The sequence below is a fragment of the Chanos chanos genome, chromosome 6 (genome assembly GCF_902362185.1).
Source record: "Chanos chanos chromosome 6, fChaCha1.1, whole genome shotgun sequence".
NCBI classification, from domain to species: Eukaryota; Metazoa; Chordata; class Actinopteri; order Gonorynchiformes; family Chanidae; genus Chanos; species Chanos chanos.
In genome coordinates, this window is record NC_044500.1 from 29,020,477 (window position 1) to 29,037,888 (window position 17,412).

At 41.1% G+C, this 17,412-nt stretch overlaps 3 protein-coding genes across 3 annotated transcripts; 1 reads left to right on the plus strand and 2 right to left on the minus strand.

The window, feature by feature from the left end:
- Window positions 1-2,754: 2,754 nt before the first annotated feature.
- LOC115813649 (tubulin alpha-1C chain) lies at window positions 2,755-5,569 on the minus strand. The gene is made up of 4 exons (XM_030776172.1): window positions 5,518-5,569; window positions 4,126-4,348; window positions 3,889-4,037; window positions 2,755-3,734 (listed from the first exon to the last, which is right to left on the minus strand). The coding sequence occupies exons 1-4, from the start codon at window positions 5,518-5,520 to the stop codon at window positions 2,760-2,762; spliced, it is 1,350 nt and encodes a 449-aa protein (XP_030632032.1). The 5' UTR covers window positions 5,521-5,569; the 3' UTR covers window positions 2,755-2,759.
- A 3,076-nt stretch (window positions 5,570-8,645) lies between these two features.
- LOC115813650 (tubulin alpha-1A chain-like) lies at window positions 8,646-10,236 on the minus strand. Its single transcript, XM_030776173.1, has 3 exons — window positions 10,013-10,236; window positions 9,774-9,922; window positions 8,646-9,626 (listed from the first exon to the last, which is right to left on the minus strand). The coding sequence occupies exons 1-3, from the start codon at window positions 10,131-10,133 to the stop codon at window positions 8,646-8,648; spliced, it is 1,251 nt and encodes a 416-aa protein (XP_030632033.1). The 5' UTR covers window positions 10,134-10,236.
- Window positions 10,237-12,892: 2,656 nt separating this feature from the next.
- On the plus strand, window positions 12,893-17,235 carry LOC115813648 (tubulin alpha-1B chain). The gene is made up of 4 exons (XM_030776171.1): window positions 12,893-12,929; window positions 15,349-15,571; window positions 15,662-15,810; window positions 15,958-17,235. The coding sequence occupies exons 1-4, from the start codon at window positions 12,927-12,929 to the stop codon at window positions 16,936-16,938; spliced, it is 1,356 nt and encodes a 451-aa protein (XP_030632031.1). The 5' UTR covers window positions 12,893-12,926; the 3' UTR covers window positions 16,939-17,235.
- The last annotated feature ends 177 nt before the right edge of the window (window positions 17,236-17,412 follow it).

Sequence of the window (17,412 nt, forward strand, 5' to 3'; positions counted from 1 at the left end):
AAGTAGTTGTGATTCTTAACCATAGATCTACTAACCAAAGTTTATTCTGAAAGAAAAATTATAACCTACATCACATGGATAAACATTGACGACATAAACAGGTGATTCTTGAAATAGTAAGAAATTCAGAAATATAGTGAATACAGGATAGTATTTTATGCAAAACATTACTAAGCAAAATATGCTGGTTTTTCCCCCAACAAGATTAGATCTTTGTTTCATTACCGCACACTAAGATCATATCTCCTGATTTACAATATGTCCTGCACAGTCAGATAGCGGCATAAGCCTTGCTTCCTCCTTCATTTTTATAGCTGCCTTTTTTAATCTTTATCTGCCAGTAAAATGGCCTGTAGAGCTCACTGAGCATGTGGTGGCTGTTACAGATTTAAAAAAAGAAGAAGAAGAAAAGAAAAAAAAGCTTTGTTGTTCACCTGGATTCAAGTGATATGCCCAATGAATCATTTTATTATACTTAAACTTGATCACTGTTTGTGATAAATAATCTGGAATTATTCACAGCTAATAAATAAGTAAATACATACACACATACATACATACATACATACACACATACATACATACATACATATGTACATATATACATACATAAATGAACTGACATCTACGTGGCTTTTATTTTTAGCATCTTACTATCAGTTTGATGGTATGGCATCATTCTTTTGCCACTGATTTGCTTAAGAGTTTGGGGAAGATCACGTGGCAGGTTGAGGGTGAGAAGATGTTTCTGCCAAGATAACCAACCTAAAAAGGCCAAACAGATGGACACTATAGAAGGGAAAATTTGTGTGGAAGTTACGCTGGTTTTATTTGCTAAAACAATTCAGATAAGCATTCTCAAAGAACTAGATGTCCCCAGTTTTCAAATAGTTTAACTGGAGCTGCTTAGCCATAATCAACAACAAGATCTGAATCCAAGTTTTAAAAAAAAAAATAGAAAAGAAAAAGAATGATCACCAGTAGCTCATTTCAGATTGGTTAATACAGCCCTTCATGCTTTTGTAAAAACAATGGACTCTATTCTCTTCACAGTTTGTCAACAATATCTCCTCTACTTTGCATTTTGAAATTCCTCACTTCCTCTTTTCTCCCTGCAGTGGTTTCTTTTGTTTTGAGTTTCACAAAGCACTTACTCAGATGCAGTTCACCAGCAGATACAATGTGAAGCATTTTCTTTACGACACTTGTGCAACACAGTGCCCAGAAGGACTCTAACTCATACCAACAGTAATTTCAAGGACGGACTCAGCAGCTGGTGTGCACCAACATTAATAATTCAAACAGGTCTGCTGTTCCTTCCTGTGCACAAAGCAGTCAATACCTAGACTTATCACTGCTATGAACACAAAGCCCATACATGTCTCTAATGTCCAGCACCCCATATCATATATCTGCCCTTTCATCACAGTCAGCAGTCTTTTTGAAGATACTTAACAAAACTGATGAGTGAAAGAAAAAGCGTGATTTCCCAGTAAGGCTGATAAAAATAGGTTATGTTTTAGTATAGTATTCACTACCTGTTAAAAAAAAGGAATTATGCAGTAATACATATCCTACCCTATGCACAGTAATAGGCCTACATGGTCTGTAACCCATTAAACCCATACGAATGGACTTATCTAAAAACAAGACTGCACTGACAAGAGTTTGCACTGAAAACAACTGAAATACTATTGTTGTTCATATTTTTGTTCACATTCCTTTTTAATTTCAGGTTACAAGCTCTACTTCTGCCTCATCTGAAGTATTTGTGTACAACCACACCAAAGGGAATTCAAGTGAAACAATACACACTACAAAACAATGTACGAAGTGATCCAGGCCCTTTAACTAAAATTAAGCACCTTAGATTTCTTTGAAGCACTGAATTATTTGGCCAAGGATGTCTTTAAAATAGACTTAACTCTGAAAGAGAGAAATGAACAGAGATGAAGGATTGTGAGTCTCAAAATCTGCATTTGTATACCTGTGATGCTGATAAAAGAAATCCAAACACGTTCCTGAGACCAATGTCCAGGTTTTCACTGCTGTTCAGAACTTGCTTATTTAAAGGAACTAACAGTTCTCTGTCATTCCTGAAACCTTGATTAGAAGCTGTTTAAAAAAATAAAAGAAAGAAAGAAACATTCGTTAAAATCTGGCTGGGACACCAGGCCTCTGCATATAGGATTGAACACAACAGGACCATGGGAGTTCAGCAGGGCTCAATGTTTGGTGCTTCGCCATTACTGTAGTAATTAGAGACTGATATCTCCCCAAGAAAAATGCTGTCAAGTTGAAATCATTAATCATATTTGAGTAGTTGAGGTCTACGAACCTCACACCTGCACAAATACATCTCTAAAATATTGATCTTTAACTGTCAGTTTCATTTATTTCAAACTATTATTGATGATTTGTCCTATGTATTCTTCAGTTTGCATTATCAGAGTAAGGCTATTGGTTTAATAATGAATTGCCTATCATACAAAAAAAAACACAGAGACCTGACAGTTATCAATAATATGATGCATACTAACTGGCAAAATAGTTGTAAATATATTTCTAATGTATACTTATTTGAAAATTTTAAGAAGGAGACATACACAGGTCTAATTTTAACAAAATTTATTTCACAACCTAAGTGTTCAGATTTTCAAAGAAAAGAGGTGAAACAATGGAATGAAGAACACATTCACATGACCTGTTGAATATCTTGACATAGGTTTTTTTTTCTGCAATGACAAAGAAAGAGACACTCAATATTCTTCTCCTTCATCTTCTCCTTCCATACTATCTGCCCCAACTTCCTCATAATCTTTCTCCAGGGCGGCCATGTCCTCTCTGGCCTCAGAGAACTCTCCCTCCTCCATACCCTCACCCACATACCAGTGCACAAAGGCACGCTTGGCGTACATCAGGTCAAACTTGTGATCCAGCCTGGCCCAGGCCTCAGCAATAGCAGTGGTGTTACTGAGCATGCACACTGCCCTCTGGACCTTGGCAAGGTCACCACCAGGAACCACAGTGGGAGGTTGGTAGTTGATGCCAACCTTGAAACCAGTGGGACACCAATCCACAAACTGGATGGTGCGCTTGGTCTTGATGGTGGCGATGGCAGCATTCACATCTTTGGGCACGACATCGCCACGGTACAGCAGGCAGCAGGCCATGTACTTGCCGTGACGAGGGTCGCATTTGACCATCTGATTGGCTGGCTCAAAGCAAGCGTTGGTGATCTCAGCCACAGTTAATTGCTCATGGTAAGCTTTCTCAGCAGAGATCACTGGCGCGTATGTGGCCAGGGGGAAGTGAATACGAGGGTAAGGCACCAAGTTGGTCTGGAACTCTGTCAGATCAACATTCAGGGCACCATCGAATCGGAGGGAGGCAGTTATGGAGGACACGATCTGACTAATCAACCTGTTAAGGTTGGTGTAAGTAGGACGCTCAATATCGAGGTTCCTACGGCAGATATCATAGATGGCCTCATTGTCCACCATGAAAGCACAGTCAGAGTGCTCCAAGGTGGTGTGGGTGGTCAGGATGGAGTTGTAGGGTTCTACTACGGCAGTAGACACCTGTGGGGCTGGGTAAATGGAGAACTCAAGCTTGGACTTCTTGCCGTAATCAACGGACAGACGCTCCATCAGCAAGGAGGTGAAACCAGAGCCGGTGCCACCTCCGAAGCTGTGGAAGACAAGGAACCCTTGGAGGCCGGTGCACTGGTCAGTCTACAGAAAAAGTAAAAAAAAGTGAACATTTTAGGTATTGAGAGAGTTTGATAAGAAAAAAAGGGTCTATAGGATAGAGTTGGTGAAAATCCTCTTTACATTTATGCCATAGGCCGAGATGGTCAAGAGGTTTGACATATGACAAGTTTCTCACCAGTTTGCGGATCCTGTCCAGAACCAAGTCAATGACCTCTTTGCCAATGGTGTAATGGCCACGAGCGTAGTTGTTAGCTGCATCCTCCTTCCCAGTGATCAGCTGCTCAGGGTGGAATAGCTGGCGGTAAGTCCCAGTGCGTACCTCATCTGGACAGACCAAAAAAAAAAGAACTCAGTTAAGAAGGTTCGGGTCTATGAGTATTTGGGTCAAATCTAACCAGCAAATTCATCTTACCAATGACAGTGGGCTCCAGATCCACAAACACAGCCCTAGGGACGTGTTTTCCAGCTCCTGTCTCACTGAAGAAGGTGTTGAAGGAGTCGTCTCCTCCTCCGATGGTCTTGTCGCTGGGCATCTGTCCGTCCGGCTGAATGCCGTGCTCAAGACAGTAAAGTTCCCAGCAGGCATTGCCGATCTGGACACCGGCTTGGCCAACATGGATGGAGATGCACTCACGCTGTAGAGAGAGGGGAAGGGAAGCTTGTAGTGACGTCTTCACACCGGCAATGAATTTGCTTTTATTTTGACAAAGTTTAATTGTTGCAAGCCAAGTTCTAGTAAAGGTCTCTTTTGCTGAAAGTGCAATTTCCTGAAGAACAGTCAGAAAAGGTACCCAGCATTTTCAAAGCTTCTTTTATTAAAATATTTTAATTAGTGGCTACATGATTTCATTTTAAGACGGTAAAAAGGAAGTAAAGAAGACTTGTCTCTAATCTGTGTCTGTGTGTGTCTCTTTATGCATGTCATCTGACTCAGCATGATTAGGCTATACGCAACTGTGGAAAAAAAGGAGCCCACCGTCGCTGCCGCAGAAAGAACAAGGATTTAGCCACATGACTAATGACAGAGGCCCACCACCGTGCGGCACGTTAATTGTGGACCACTGCCCCTTGCTGAATCATGCAGTTTTAGCGTTCATGACAATGGTGTCATTATAACAGCTCTTAAGGGTGGTAATCCCCTTTCATTATCGCTGGATGACAGCATGACATCTACCATTGCGGTGTGGCAGACATGCCCAGCACAACAGATACGTTGTTCAACTCCCCCGAGAGAACTTTTGGTGCTGAAGTTATATGAAGGTAACGAAACCAACTGTACAGAATTTCCATCAGATATTTCCATCAAGCTGTTCACGTTGTTGTAACATTATCGATAATAACAAGTTTGATCACCATAATAAAATATGACGTGCAAGGTTTAGATAACTTTTATCTGAAAGTAATCTTCAGAACAAACTGTGAATGAACAAACCGTGAAAAGACGTATATGGCGTAGCTAAGTACAAACCGATATGAAAAATGAAAGAGGAGGAGACAAGAGAAAAGTTCGCTTAAAATGAAGTGCCTATATACATAGTACTGTGTCAAACAATCAAAAACACGTAAGCGTGGTCACTTTATTCTAGGCGATAGCAAAACTATAAATCATTAGTTAGGTGAGGTATCAAGGTCTGGACATTTATAACAGAATTTTAATAGTGATAACGGTTCTGGCCAAGTTCGGCCTACAGAAGAGTTGAAACGGTGTCAACTCTTACAAGAAACACATTTAAGCTTTAGCTTATTAATATCATTAAAAGTATACAAATGACAATTGTTTCAGCCTTTTCAGGATTATACTTACCATGTTTAAGCTGTGGGAAAATTTAGTGCGAAGCGGAAAAAGAAAACCGTTGTCTACTAAATAACCCTCACGTAGAGACCTTTAAGAGTCTTTCGTGAGAAGTTTTCAACACTGCTTCGGGGTGGGGCAATTTATACTAGCTCTGAGACCGGTAGGCGGGCATCACAAAAGAGGGGCTGCGGTCTCATGCCAGAGAGCCAGAGCGAGGCGAGAGAGAGAGAGAGAGAGAGAGAGAGAGAGAGCTGTAGATAGATATAGAGCTGTAGATATATAGAGCTGTAGATAGATAGATAGATAGATAGCCATGACTTCGTTCTTTTGATGGACTTACAGAGCAGCATTCCAGAAGGATTGTCAATTTGACCGAGAAGAAAATTGTATTTTTAAAACTGCTGAATTTGTTAACGGAGACGTCGAAGAAAATATGTGCGATGAATCACGCATAGCTGAAAGATTACTGCACTCCTTCAACTTTTTTTTTATATATAGATTTCTTCATTCCACCGATTGTCAGTCTGTTACTCAGTGCCCCCTGCTCTCCGTATCTTTGCTTTAGTCCTTGAATGGGACCACTGATTGAGCTAATTAAGGGCTGATGATTAGTTGAGCAGTGGAATCAGGTGTGCCAGTGCTGGGCTTGACTGAAGCAAAAAATGTTCAGCGCGTGGAATCCCTGAGAAATAGACAGAGACCAATTGATTTATTCTGAAATTATGACTGTTACCTACTGATGTCACACATCTCACAGATAGCCCAATATTTCAATGAGTGCTATTTTCTAGCCAAATAACTGATGTACTCAAAAACATGTGACCTTTTTCAAAACTGGATCAGCATTACTGACAACAACATAGTGACTGAGAATTAAAACAAAGGACCACCAGAATTTTATGCAGTAAGCAAATTCAGTAAGTTTGATTAGAAGCCAAATGTTTGGATTATACTGGAGATTAATGATTCTACTAATTCTAGATTTTTTCCCCAGCAAGATTAACTCTCTACCCAAAGGAATACTGTAGAGTCTTTGTAACATAAATTGAGTCATGAGGCAAATAATCAGTTAGTTTTGAATGAAGTTCTCTTCCATCAACCAAGTGATAAAATGAAGACTTGTCATCTATGCACTTCCAAATTCATGACCTCGCAGTGTTAATGACTGAGTAACTCTGATCTTGCTTACTGAAATTCATAACTGATAAAGGAATAACTTGGAATACAATATTCCAGTTTTATTTCTTTACATGACATATAAAGTTCATTTTCAATCATTAATATTTTTTTAAATAAAGCACAGGCATTTGCACAAATTCTGGGTCTTTCTTGTTTCAGTGTTTTCTTGTATTGGCACTGGATGGATTTTATTCTTTTGAAGATGTGACTTCAATAATCAGACCCTTCTTTTAGGGGCCCTGAAATATTTTGAATAGAGAGAGAAAGATCTAGTTGTTGCTATCTCACAAGACTGGAGAGAGAACAATCATTATTTAAAACTTTCTGCTAAAATACTTAACCCAGAAATGATAGATGGATGTCAGTGCCCTTATGGTTATTAAAAGCAGCCACTGGCTGCTTCTCTTACAAGCCTGTTAGACAAAAAACAAAGAAGATGTCAAAAATCAGAGTGAAGGAAACCATACCTTATTACAACATTTGCCAGTCCTTGTGTTTTGTTCAGCTCCATAACAAATACCAGGGGGACTAACACAACTTCTCCAAAGTTCTGCGATGAAAACAAAGCTTGTCAACTCTCTCACTGCATTAATCATTCCATACCAGACGAGGGAGCCAGAGTTTGAATTCTAAATTCTGAGATTGACACTTTTTTGCATTTATGTGGATTTTCTTTGTCTGTGCCCTACAGCAGCGTTTCCTGGCCCTATTCCTAGAAACCCAAAGCTCTGGGTATTACTGGCCTCTCCCAGCTCCAAAACACCTGCCTCAATTAATCAAGGGTTTGTTAAGTCACTGATCATGTGTGTCAGCACAGAGGAAAATGTAAATGAAAGCAGGATTTTTAAACACTGCCCTATGTTACCCTGATAATAATTGGATTATTTAGAAATAATGTTAGTCATTGTTTTGAATAGCATTGTTTGTACCTGTGAGAGCCCTGAATGTGAAAAAAATGTGTATATATGTGTGTGTGTGTGTGTGTGTGTGTGTGTGTGTGTGTGTATGTGTGTGTGTATATATATACATATATATCAGGTTTATCTTATCCCAGTAAGAAATCTCAAGATCTTTCAATTAAAAAAATGTATCATACCATTTGTTTATTAAAGAACATTTATAGTGCCCAGGAGATATGAAAACTTAAAGCATCACCATTTTAAATTTACATTTTGAGAAAACAGCATATTTAATTAGGATGATTTTATACAGTGAGAAGGCAAGAACAGATACACAAATGTGTCATTCTTCATAAAAAGGTTTTTAAAAAACTTGTTCTGGCAGTTGGAACAAAAAACGTATCCTCAGACTTGTGTAGATTCTACACTTATTTACATTTTGCCATCTTTGCTGATTATTTGGTGTTGCTCTTCCTCACATCTGCTGCTTAAAGATATGTGGTAATACTGTGAGAAAAACATGGACAACACTATAAGAAAATAATAGATTGATGACTTTTTTGGCTCTCTCATTTAAGATGGTCACAAATACAAAATACACTTTGGAGGCAAAGAGAGCACTGCTGTGTTCTGAGGAGAATCCTGTTACCTGCGTCATATACTTAGGTATACTATAGGTAAGGCTTACCTGAAAGAACTATGAGTGTACAAACACAGGCATTTGTGTAAATAAGTTCAGTATTTCGTGATGACATTGGAGTGTCATAATGAAATGGTTCTGACAATATTGTAGCAGCACAGAACTGATGACACAGCAATAGTTTCTGGATTTTTATTGGGCTCTTGGCACAAAATACAGGTAACACAAAGGCATACAACGACACAAGCCTTTATTATCATGTTTCTGAATATTACGTGGACTAGTATAAGCTGTATATCAGAGGCAATGGAGATTGGGTTGCCACTACATTATACTAGAGGCTAAAGTCAAAAATCCATGGGAAATGCCAGGGAAATGCTCCATATATGGAAAGACACGAGAATGGACAGTAAGGAAAATTAATACTCCTCTCCTTCCTCTTCACCCTCTCCCTCAATAGAATCAACACCAACTTCCTCATAATCTTTCTCCAGGGCGGCCATGTCCTCTCTGGCCTCAGAGAACTCTCCCTCCTCCATACCCTCACCCACATACCAGTGCACAAAGGCACGCTTGGCATACATCAGGTCAAACTTGTGATCCAGCCTGGCCCAGGCCTCAGCAATAGCAGTGGTGTTACTGAGCATGCACACTGCCCTCTGGACCTTGGCAAGGTCACCACCAGGAACCACAGTGGGAGGCTGGTAGTTGATGCCAACCTTGAAACCAGTGGGACACCAATCCACAAACTGGATGGTGCGCTTGGTCTTGATGGTGGCGATGGCAGCATTCACATCTTTGGGCACGACGTCGCCACGGTACAGCAGGCAGCAGGCCATGTACTTGCCGTGACGAGGGTCGCATTTGACCATCTGATTGGATGGTTCAAAGCAAGCGTTGGTGATCTCAGCAACAGAGAGCTGCTCATGGTAAGCTTTCTCAGCAGAGATCACTGGCGCGTATGTGGCCAGGGGGAAGTGAATACGAGGGTAAGGCACCAAGTTGGTCTGGAACTCTGTCAGATCAACATTCAGGGCACCATCGAATCGGAGGGAGGCAGTGATGGAGGACACGATCTGGCCAATCAACCTGTTAAGGTTGGTGTAAGTAGGACGCTCAATATCGAGGTTCCTACGGCAGATATCATAGATGGCCTCATTGTCCACCATGAAAGCACAGTCAGAGTGCTCCAAGGTGGTGTGGGTGGTCAGGATGGAGTTGTAGGGTTCTACTACGGCAGTAGACACCTGTGGGGCTGGGTAAATGGAGAACTCAAGCTTGGACTTCTTGCCGTAATCAACGGACAGACGCTCCATCAGCAAGGAGGTGAAACCAGAGCCGGTGCCACCTCCGAAGCTGTGGAAGACAAGGAACCCTTGGAGGCCGGTGCACTGGTCAGCCTGTAGAAAAAGAACATACATAAAATAAATAGGGCTCTTAAGAGAATTGGACAAGAAAAAAGAAATTTCATGAAGCCATGTCCATGAGACTTCAAAATACTTCTTCACATCTGTGCCAGCAGTTTTAACATTTAAAACGGTTCTCACCAGTTTGCGGATCCTGTCCAGAACCAGATCGATGATTTCTTTGCCAATGGTGTAATGGCCACGAGCGTAGTTGTTAGCTGCATCCTCCTTCCCAGTGATCAGCTGCTCAGGGTGGAATAGCTGGCGGTAAGTCCCAGTGCGTACCTCATCTGGACAGACAAGGAAAAAAAAGGAGCTCAGTTATGAAGGTTTGGGTCTATGAGTATTTGGGTAAAATCTAACCAGCAAATTCATCTTACCAATGACAGTGGGCTCCAGATCCACAAACACAGCCCTAGGGACGTGTTTTCCAGCTCCTGTCTCACTGAAGAAGGTGTTGAAGGAGTCGTCTCCTCCTCCGATGGTCTTGTCGCTGGGCATCTGTCCGTCCGGCTGAATGCCGTGCTCAAGACAGTAAAGTTCCCAGCAGGCATTGCCGATCTGGACACCGGCTTGACCGACGTGGATGGAGATGCACTCACGCTGCATGACAAAAAAAAAACAAAAACCAAAAAAAAACAAAAACAAATTTCCATTAAACTTTATATTTTACTCTTATACTTCGACCAAGAATTTGGTAATCATATTCTGTGTTCATAGTCTCAATATGACATTTTACCAGATCCCAAAAATGTGTATAAATTGGGGAGGGGGGATGGGGGGACCCTGAAACAACAAACCTTACAAATGGATGCGCAACACTTGTCAATTTGAAGCGTTTTAAATTGGAGAAAAAATCTTTGTCCTGTCGTTTTCCCTATTGTCTGACTTAATATCATAAATACTGGTCTTTTAGTTTTGGAGGGATTTGTTTAGATGCGCCAAGAATTTGAATGGAACAAGCTTCAGTTAAATCATCCATGAATACACGCCCCGGCCAGATTTCTTTCTCGAAGTGAATAATTTGCCTCGGTTTACACATACAGGAGCCAAGGCATCGTGTGAACTTTTCGACCAAAACATTATTTTTTATTTATTGTACAGATTCTTTTCAAAACTGACTTAACCTTCTTTGCATTTGTCATCAGTCTCTCGCATCATTGTAAGCGAGACAATAACGTAGTTCTAAGCGCGTTTCCCCTAACGTCTCGCTACAGTCTCAATAGACCCGTTGTTCAAGAAATCAGAATCGCAATGAAATATCTTAGAATAGCGAACTGAAATTTTGATATAGAGGCAGATCATAAATTTATTTTCTTAGGAGTAATAGATATTCAAAAAAGAATAAAATGAACTGATTTAAACAATAAAAGGCTTACCATTTTGATGTATTTCTGAAGGCAGGCGTGTTCCAGACGATGAGGCACGCTCCTTGTCTGCTGTAAAAAGCGGTGAGTGCGCCACCACTGCAGGAGGAGAGAGGGCGGTGCTCGTTTTGGATGAGAGCCAAGGAGCAGCCCAGTTACACAGACAAAGAAAAAAAGCCCACCCCCAATATATGTATACTTTATTTTCAAGATACGGATTGAGGGTGACATGTTTACTACATACCATTGTTCTGGTTGAGAACATAAGTCACTGATATATTAATATTTTGGAAGATAAAAAATTGAAAGATAAAGATAGATCCCATCTTTCAGTGATCGCTGGTGCACTAAAGTATTTATCCAGAATTTGTCTTTTAGTTATAACCAGTATCTGTATAATATCTGATGTGCTAAACGGGGAATTATTTTTATCCTCAATGAGGGCCCTTGATACAAATAAAGTCACTGCTATCTAACATATTCTAATGAGCATTTAGACAGATAAGGTATAGTGAAACTGAAAGATTAAATCTGAAGTGTATTTCGGTTTGTATGTGCTTTTTTACTGTCCTTGTAATATTTTGACAGATATCAATTAAAACACAAGAGAAGGTAACCACATGAAACGGTGTATTTGAGCAGAGTAACCTAATGTATCTTTGAAAACCTCAAGTCATGCATGTCCTCTTTGCTTATCCTGCATCTGAACCTCTCCCCATCAGCCTCAGCACCCCAACCCCCCACCCGGAATAAAGATTAGCCGGCCTCCGCCCTGCTTTGTTCATGATTTTGCTGCAGTGATGTCACCCTCTGCAGTGGATCACGTGATCACTGTGTCACCACTGCACATCACGGTCTGAATTCTGAATGCATTTACCAAGATAAGTTTGAATTGACTAGACTGTATGCATGCTTAATGCTGAGTGCTTCAGACATTTTACCGAGGCAAACTAACACCTGTGATTAAATATCTATTTCCATGCATATATACATAGAAGGAGACAAACACACACACGCTCGCACGCACGCACACACACACACACACACACACACACACACGCTCGCACGTACGCACGCGCGCGCGCGCGCGCACACACACACACACACATGGATTAAGGAGGTAAATCCATCACAGGCTACTTACAACCGAAGTAGACAATTAAGTTTCATTCATTTACTATTTCATAAAAAGGTGCAATAAGAAATAATTATGTAAAAGGACCTAATTATTAAATGTGCTCTCTAAAGCAGGTTATTTAAATAACGAACAATTACAGACATTCGACATTCCCACATAAAATTAGAGGGACCCTATATGACAAAAGGAGTTTTGAAACCAACGAAGGAGTCGTCATCTGTAGGTTAAGCAACTGACCTGACCCGCAAACACTCATAACTAAAATGTTTAAGCGTGAACCTTGTATGTGTACTCCATTCTGAGGTGGCCGAAACGCCTTATTATATTAATTAGAAGCAGCAAATACCTTCCGTTATCACTTGACAATGAATTTTGGTGCTGACTTGCCAAGGCTGCTCACACAGGGCGTGACAGTGCATTAAATATCTGTATAATTGCTGACTAATTGCAAAAAATGTAAGGATATGTTTAATAACAGGTCAAAGTTACTTGAGGTTTAGAGGCAAATATAAATTATTAGAATTTCAATTATAATGTAGAATTCAAAGTATTTCAAATATTTCTTCATGAACATGGACCCCATGGTTCAAGTCCCGCTTGGCGGTTTTCCTAATTTATTAATATATGCTGGTTCGACCCACTATGCGTCAGTATAAATATAAGTGCGCCACAGCGACGGAAGACAGTTACTACATCGACTCTTAGACGTCGAGCAAGGTAACGTGAATTTCATCCGGAAGGATTTTTTTTTTTAAGAAAACATTCCTCTTTTAACTTCAACCCATAAACATGGTGAGTAATATAATGTAATATTATGTTTAAACATGATCGTGTAGCACTATGTGACTGAAAATTACATCACGTATCTTTTCATCAATTAAATCAGCAAGTTATATAGATTACAAGTAGCGTAAAGAAACTCATGTCGATGTAAAACGTCGTAAAACACTTATAATGTAGATATTTATTGTGAATTAAATATTTTAGTTTAGATGCACTTCGTAACTATCATAAGCAATTCAAAATATTCGTCAATATCTTCAAGTAAAGGTGACCTATCTGAGCAGCACGATGAATTTCCCACAAATCGTACTTAACCAAAAATTGAGGATTGTCTGTAAAAATGTGATGATTACAATATGTAACTGGACATCTGCTGTTAACTGTGTTTACCTGAGTATGGTTTATTTTACGGTTCAGTGGGAAATCAAAGTCAGCGTAACAAACCGCGCCTCGCCGTTGGCGGGCGCGGGAGCACAATGGTTTGGTTGGGGAAATTTGGCAGTTTTTAAAAATGTCTGGAGGTCTGCGTTTTCTCTTATCTTATCTTTGAAGTGAGAATAACTACATGTCTGTTAAACATCATTCAGGTCTAAACTGAACAAACACTTTCACCCTGTTTAGAATGTTCTGGGTGGTTTGTGTGTGTGTGTGTGTGTGTGTCATCACATCCTTCCGATCGAGCTGACGGAATGAGGCAGTCGGGTGGGGATGAAACAATGAGTTATTCTGTTTCCCATTATGTAATGATACAGTTGTACGGAGAGAATTTTTAAATTTGTAAACACGTACAGCCAGAATTTATCTGAACGTATAATTCTTTTTCAGCAGTAGTACTTTACCGCACCATGCTTAATAACCTTATTTCAAAGCGACATTCAGCTAACTACCTGCAACCAAAAAACAAAGTGTAATAACCTACATTGTTACAGCCAAGCGCATCCTACTATCTGCAATCCAAGAGGAAACGTTTGTCTCCGCCAAGGCTTATCAAAGTGACATTTAGCACCGATAATCCGATGCAGGTGCCGGAAAACTTCCTACAGGGAATTAAATGCTCCTAAATGCGACCTACTTTTTACTCTGTCAGTACCGGAATCTTAAACTGACTTTTATACGGGTGACTAGACATCGTCCGTAAATTATTAAAGAATTATGCTCAAGATGGAAACAACAGGCCATTCTCTCTTGTAGCTAACAAACCCTGTAAACGATTGGTAAAATAAAGAGTAACGTGTTTTCTAGTGCTTGTTATGTGCCTTTTAATGTTGCTTTTAGTAAACGATTCATAAGAAGGGGGGCATGTGGAGTAGGCGGATTTGGGGAGATGTTGCCGGTAACCATGCGGTAGTGAGGGGGGGATGGGATGTGCCTTTGCAGGCACCTTCGTGCAGATGGTTACGCTCCTGCCCTAAGCCCTATGCAGCACCTAAGCTTTGGCTGATTCACATTAATTCACGTTAGCCAACTCAACAGAATACTCGTTGCCATGTCGACAACGACTGCTTTTAGGTGAAGAAGGCATGAAAGTTTTTCCATTGAGCTATGTATTTGCATGGGCTTATCCCATAATCATTCGTGGATCATTTAAATTTAATTGTCAGATAATTTAAACGATTAAAAGAGCGGGACATGTTGCCTAACAGTGCAAGCAGACAATGTATAAGAATGTCAAATGTGTTTTTAAACCAGGCACATTATGGCTCCACCTTAATAAACCTTAAATAGTTTCCCAAAGAGCTCCGTTGCTTAGTAACAGCATGGCTTCACTAGTATGTAGGCTATGTGCAAATCCCTCGGTAACAGACGGGTGGAGCTTGAAACAGAAGGATGGGGGAGGGTGAACAGAAAGGAGGGGAAAGCAGTGGCGTGATTTTCTAAGGCTCAACCAAATGTGACAGAGGAAAGTGTGCATTTTAAGGATGGTGGCATCAGCAGAAACATTTTATTCAGCTTATATATATATATATATATATATATATATATATATATATATATGCATACATCAGTGGGTTTCAGTAAATCTTTTAAACTGGGAAAAAACAGCAGTGGATCTGGACTTTGTAACGTTGATACGAACATGTAGGTCTCCATCACTTCACAGATGGAAGACTAGGGTGTTGCCTTGACAGGTTTATAAATGATTCATACAAAGAACCAGGCAATTGCTGGCTCACACAGACTAAACAGTGGGATTAATATGAAACTCTGTCAGCTCTAAAATAAAAAAAAAACCACAACGTTAAACTGACCTGTTATATTCACCTGTTTCAACAACACATTCTCGACATGCCTAGTTTGCATCAATGCATTTCTTGACTGATTTAGGCAAGCTGATGATGAGAAAGAACAAATTCTTCAGTCCATGGTTATTTCTAAAGGTTTGGATACATATTACCTAAATAACTGTATCTCCTTAATTTCTTTACAGCGTGAGTGTATCTCCATCCACGTCGGTCAAGCCGGTGTCCAGATCGGCAATGCCTGCTGGGAACTTTACTGTCTTGAGCACGGCATTCAGCCGGACGGACAGATGCCCAGCGACAAGACCATCGGAGGAGGAGACGACTCCTTCAACACCTTCTTCAGTGAGACAGGAGCTGGAAAACACGTCCCTAGGGCTGTGTTTGTGGATCTGGAGCCCACTGTCATTGGTAAGATGAATTTGCTGGTTAGATTTTACCCAAATACTCATAGACCCAAACCTTCATAACTGAGCTCCTTTTTTTTCCTTGTCTGTCCAGATGAGGTACGCACTGGGACTTACCGCCAGCTATTCCACCCTGAGCAGCTGATCACTGGGAAGGAGGATGCAGCTAACAACTACGCTCGTGGCCATTACACCATTGGCAAAGAAATCATCGATCTGGTTCTGGACAGGATCCGCAAACTGGTGAGAACCGTTTTAAATGTTAAAACTGCTGGCACAGATGTGAAGAAGTATTTTGAAGTCTCATGGACATGGCTTCATGAAATTTCTTTTTTCTTGTCCAATTCTCTTAAGAGCCCTGTTCATTTTATGTATGTTCTTTTTCTACAGGCTGACCAGTGCACCGGCCTCCAAGGGTTCCTTGTCTTCCACAGCTTCGGAGGTGGCACCGGCTCTGGTTTCACCTCCTTGCTGATGGAGCGTCTGTCCGTTGATTACGGCAAGAAGTCCAAGCTTGAGTTCTCCATTTACCCAGCCCCACAGGTGTCTACTGCCGTAGTAGAACCCTACAACTCCATCCTGACCACCCACACCACCTTGGAGCACTCTGACTGTGCTTTCATGGTGGACAATGAGGCCATCTATGATATCTGCCGTAGGAACCTCGATATTGAGCGTCCTACTTACACCAACCTTAACAGGTTGATTAGTCAGATCGTGTCCTCCATAACTGCCTCCCTCCGATTCGATGGTGCCCTGAATGTTGATCTGACAGAGTTCCAGACCAACTTGGTGCCCTACCCTCGTATTCACTTCCCCCTGGCCACATACGCGCCAGTGATCTCTGCTGAGAAAGCTTACCATGAGCAGCTCTCTGTTGCTGAGATCACCAACGCTTGCTTTGAGCCAGCCAATCAGATGGTCAAATGCGACCCTCGTCACGGCAAGTACATGGCCTGCTGCCTGCTGTACCGTGGCGACGTCGTGCCCAAAGATGTGAATGCTGCCATCGCCACCATCAAGACCAAGCGCACCATCCAGTTTGTGGATTGGTGTCCCACTGGTTTCAAGGTTGGCATCAACTACCAGCCTCCCACTGTGGTTCCTGGTGGTGACCTTGCCAAGGTCCAGAGGGCAGTGTGCATGCTCAGTAACACCACTGCTATTGCTGAGGCCTGGGCCAGGCTGGATCACAAGTTTGACCTGATGTATGCCAAGCGTGCCTTTGTGCACTGGTATGTGGGTGAGGGTATGGAGGAGGGAGAGTTCTCTGAGGCCAGAGAGGACATGGCCGCCCTGGAGAAAGATTATGAGGAAGTTGGTGTTGATTCTATTGAGGGAGAGGGTGAAGAGGAAGGAGAGGAGTATTAAAAAGTGAAGTGATACTTTTCTGTGAAGTTGGTCACTTGCATGCTTATCACTGGTCAGGAGTTAACATGGCTCTGTGTTCCTCTGTAGCGTAGAAGAAGTCCTTGTGGTCATTCACCATTGGTATATTTATGTTTGTTGGTACTGAAAACTGGTCCTCTGCTGTGATGTGGTCGTGCTCATGGAAAATATGATGGGAGTAGACACATTTTTTTTCTCTTTGTTTTTCTCCATGTAACATTCTACACTTAGCTGTCTGTCATCTTCTGACTGTGATATGCAATAAATTATTGAGGGAAATTTGGTTGTGTCATGTCTTTATGATTTTTCTGTTTTTATACGAGTGACGATATTCATGTGAAAGTATCATGCTAGTACTATAACCACAACACTTGCAAAATTAAGAAAAAAAAATCCATATCTGGAAACCAACACATAGTGAGAAAACTTAGGAACACCACGCAAGCATATAACTGT

What these genes read in the sequence shown, in the direction of transcription:
- LOC115813649 (XM_030776172.1), bottom strand. An exon ending in TCTGGAGCCCACTGTCATTG is followed by an intron (nt 4,038 to 4,125) that starts GTAAGATGAATT and finishes TGGTCTGTCCAG; the next exon opens with ATGAGGTACGCACTGGGACT. An exon ending in TGGACAGGATCCGCAAACTG is followed by an intron (nt 3,735 to 3,888) that starts GTGAGAAACTTG and finishes CTTTTTCTGTAG; the next exon opens with ACTGACCAGTGCACCGGCCT.
- LOC115813650 (XM_030776173.1), bottom strand. Translation starts at nt 10,133, where the DNA reads ATGCCCAGCGACAAGACCATCGGAGGAGGAGACGACTCCTTCAACACC. An exon ending in TCTGGAGCCCACTGTCATTG is followed by an intron (nt 9,923 to 10,012) that starts GTAAGATGAATT and finishes TTGTCTGTCCAG; the next exon opens with ATGAGGTACGCACTGGGACT. An exon ending in TGGACAGGATCCGCAAACTG is followed by an intron (nt 9,627 to 9,773) that starts GTGAGAACCGTT and finishes CTTTTTCTACAG; the next exon opens with GCTGACCAGTGCACCGGCCT.
- LOC115813648 (XM_030776171.1), top strand. An exon ending in TCTGGAGCCCACTGTCATTG is followed by an intron (nt 15,572 to 15,661) that starts GTAAGATGAATT and finishes TTGTCTGTCCAG; the next exon opens with ATGAGGTACGCACTGGGACT. An exon ending in TGGACAGGATCCGCAAACTG is followed by an intron (nt 15,811 to 15,957) that starts GTGAGAACCGTT and finishes CTTTTTCTACAG; the next exon opens with GCTGACCAGTGCACCGGCCT.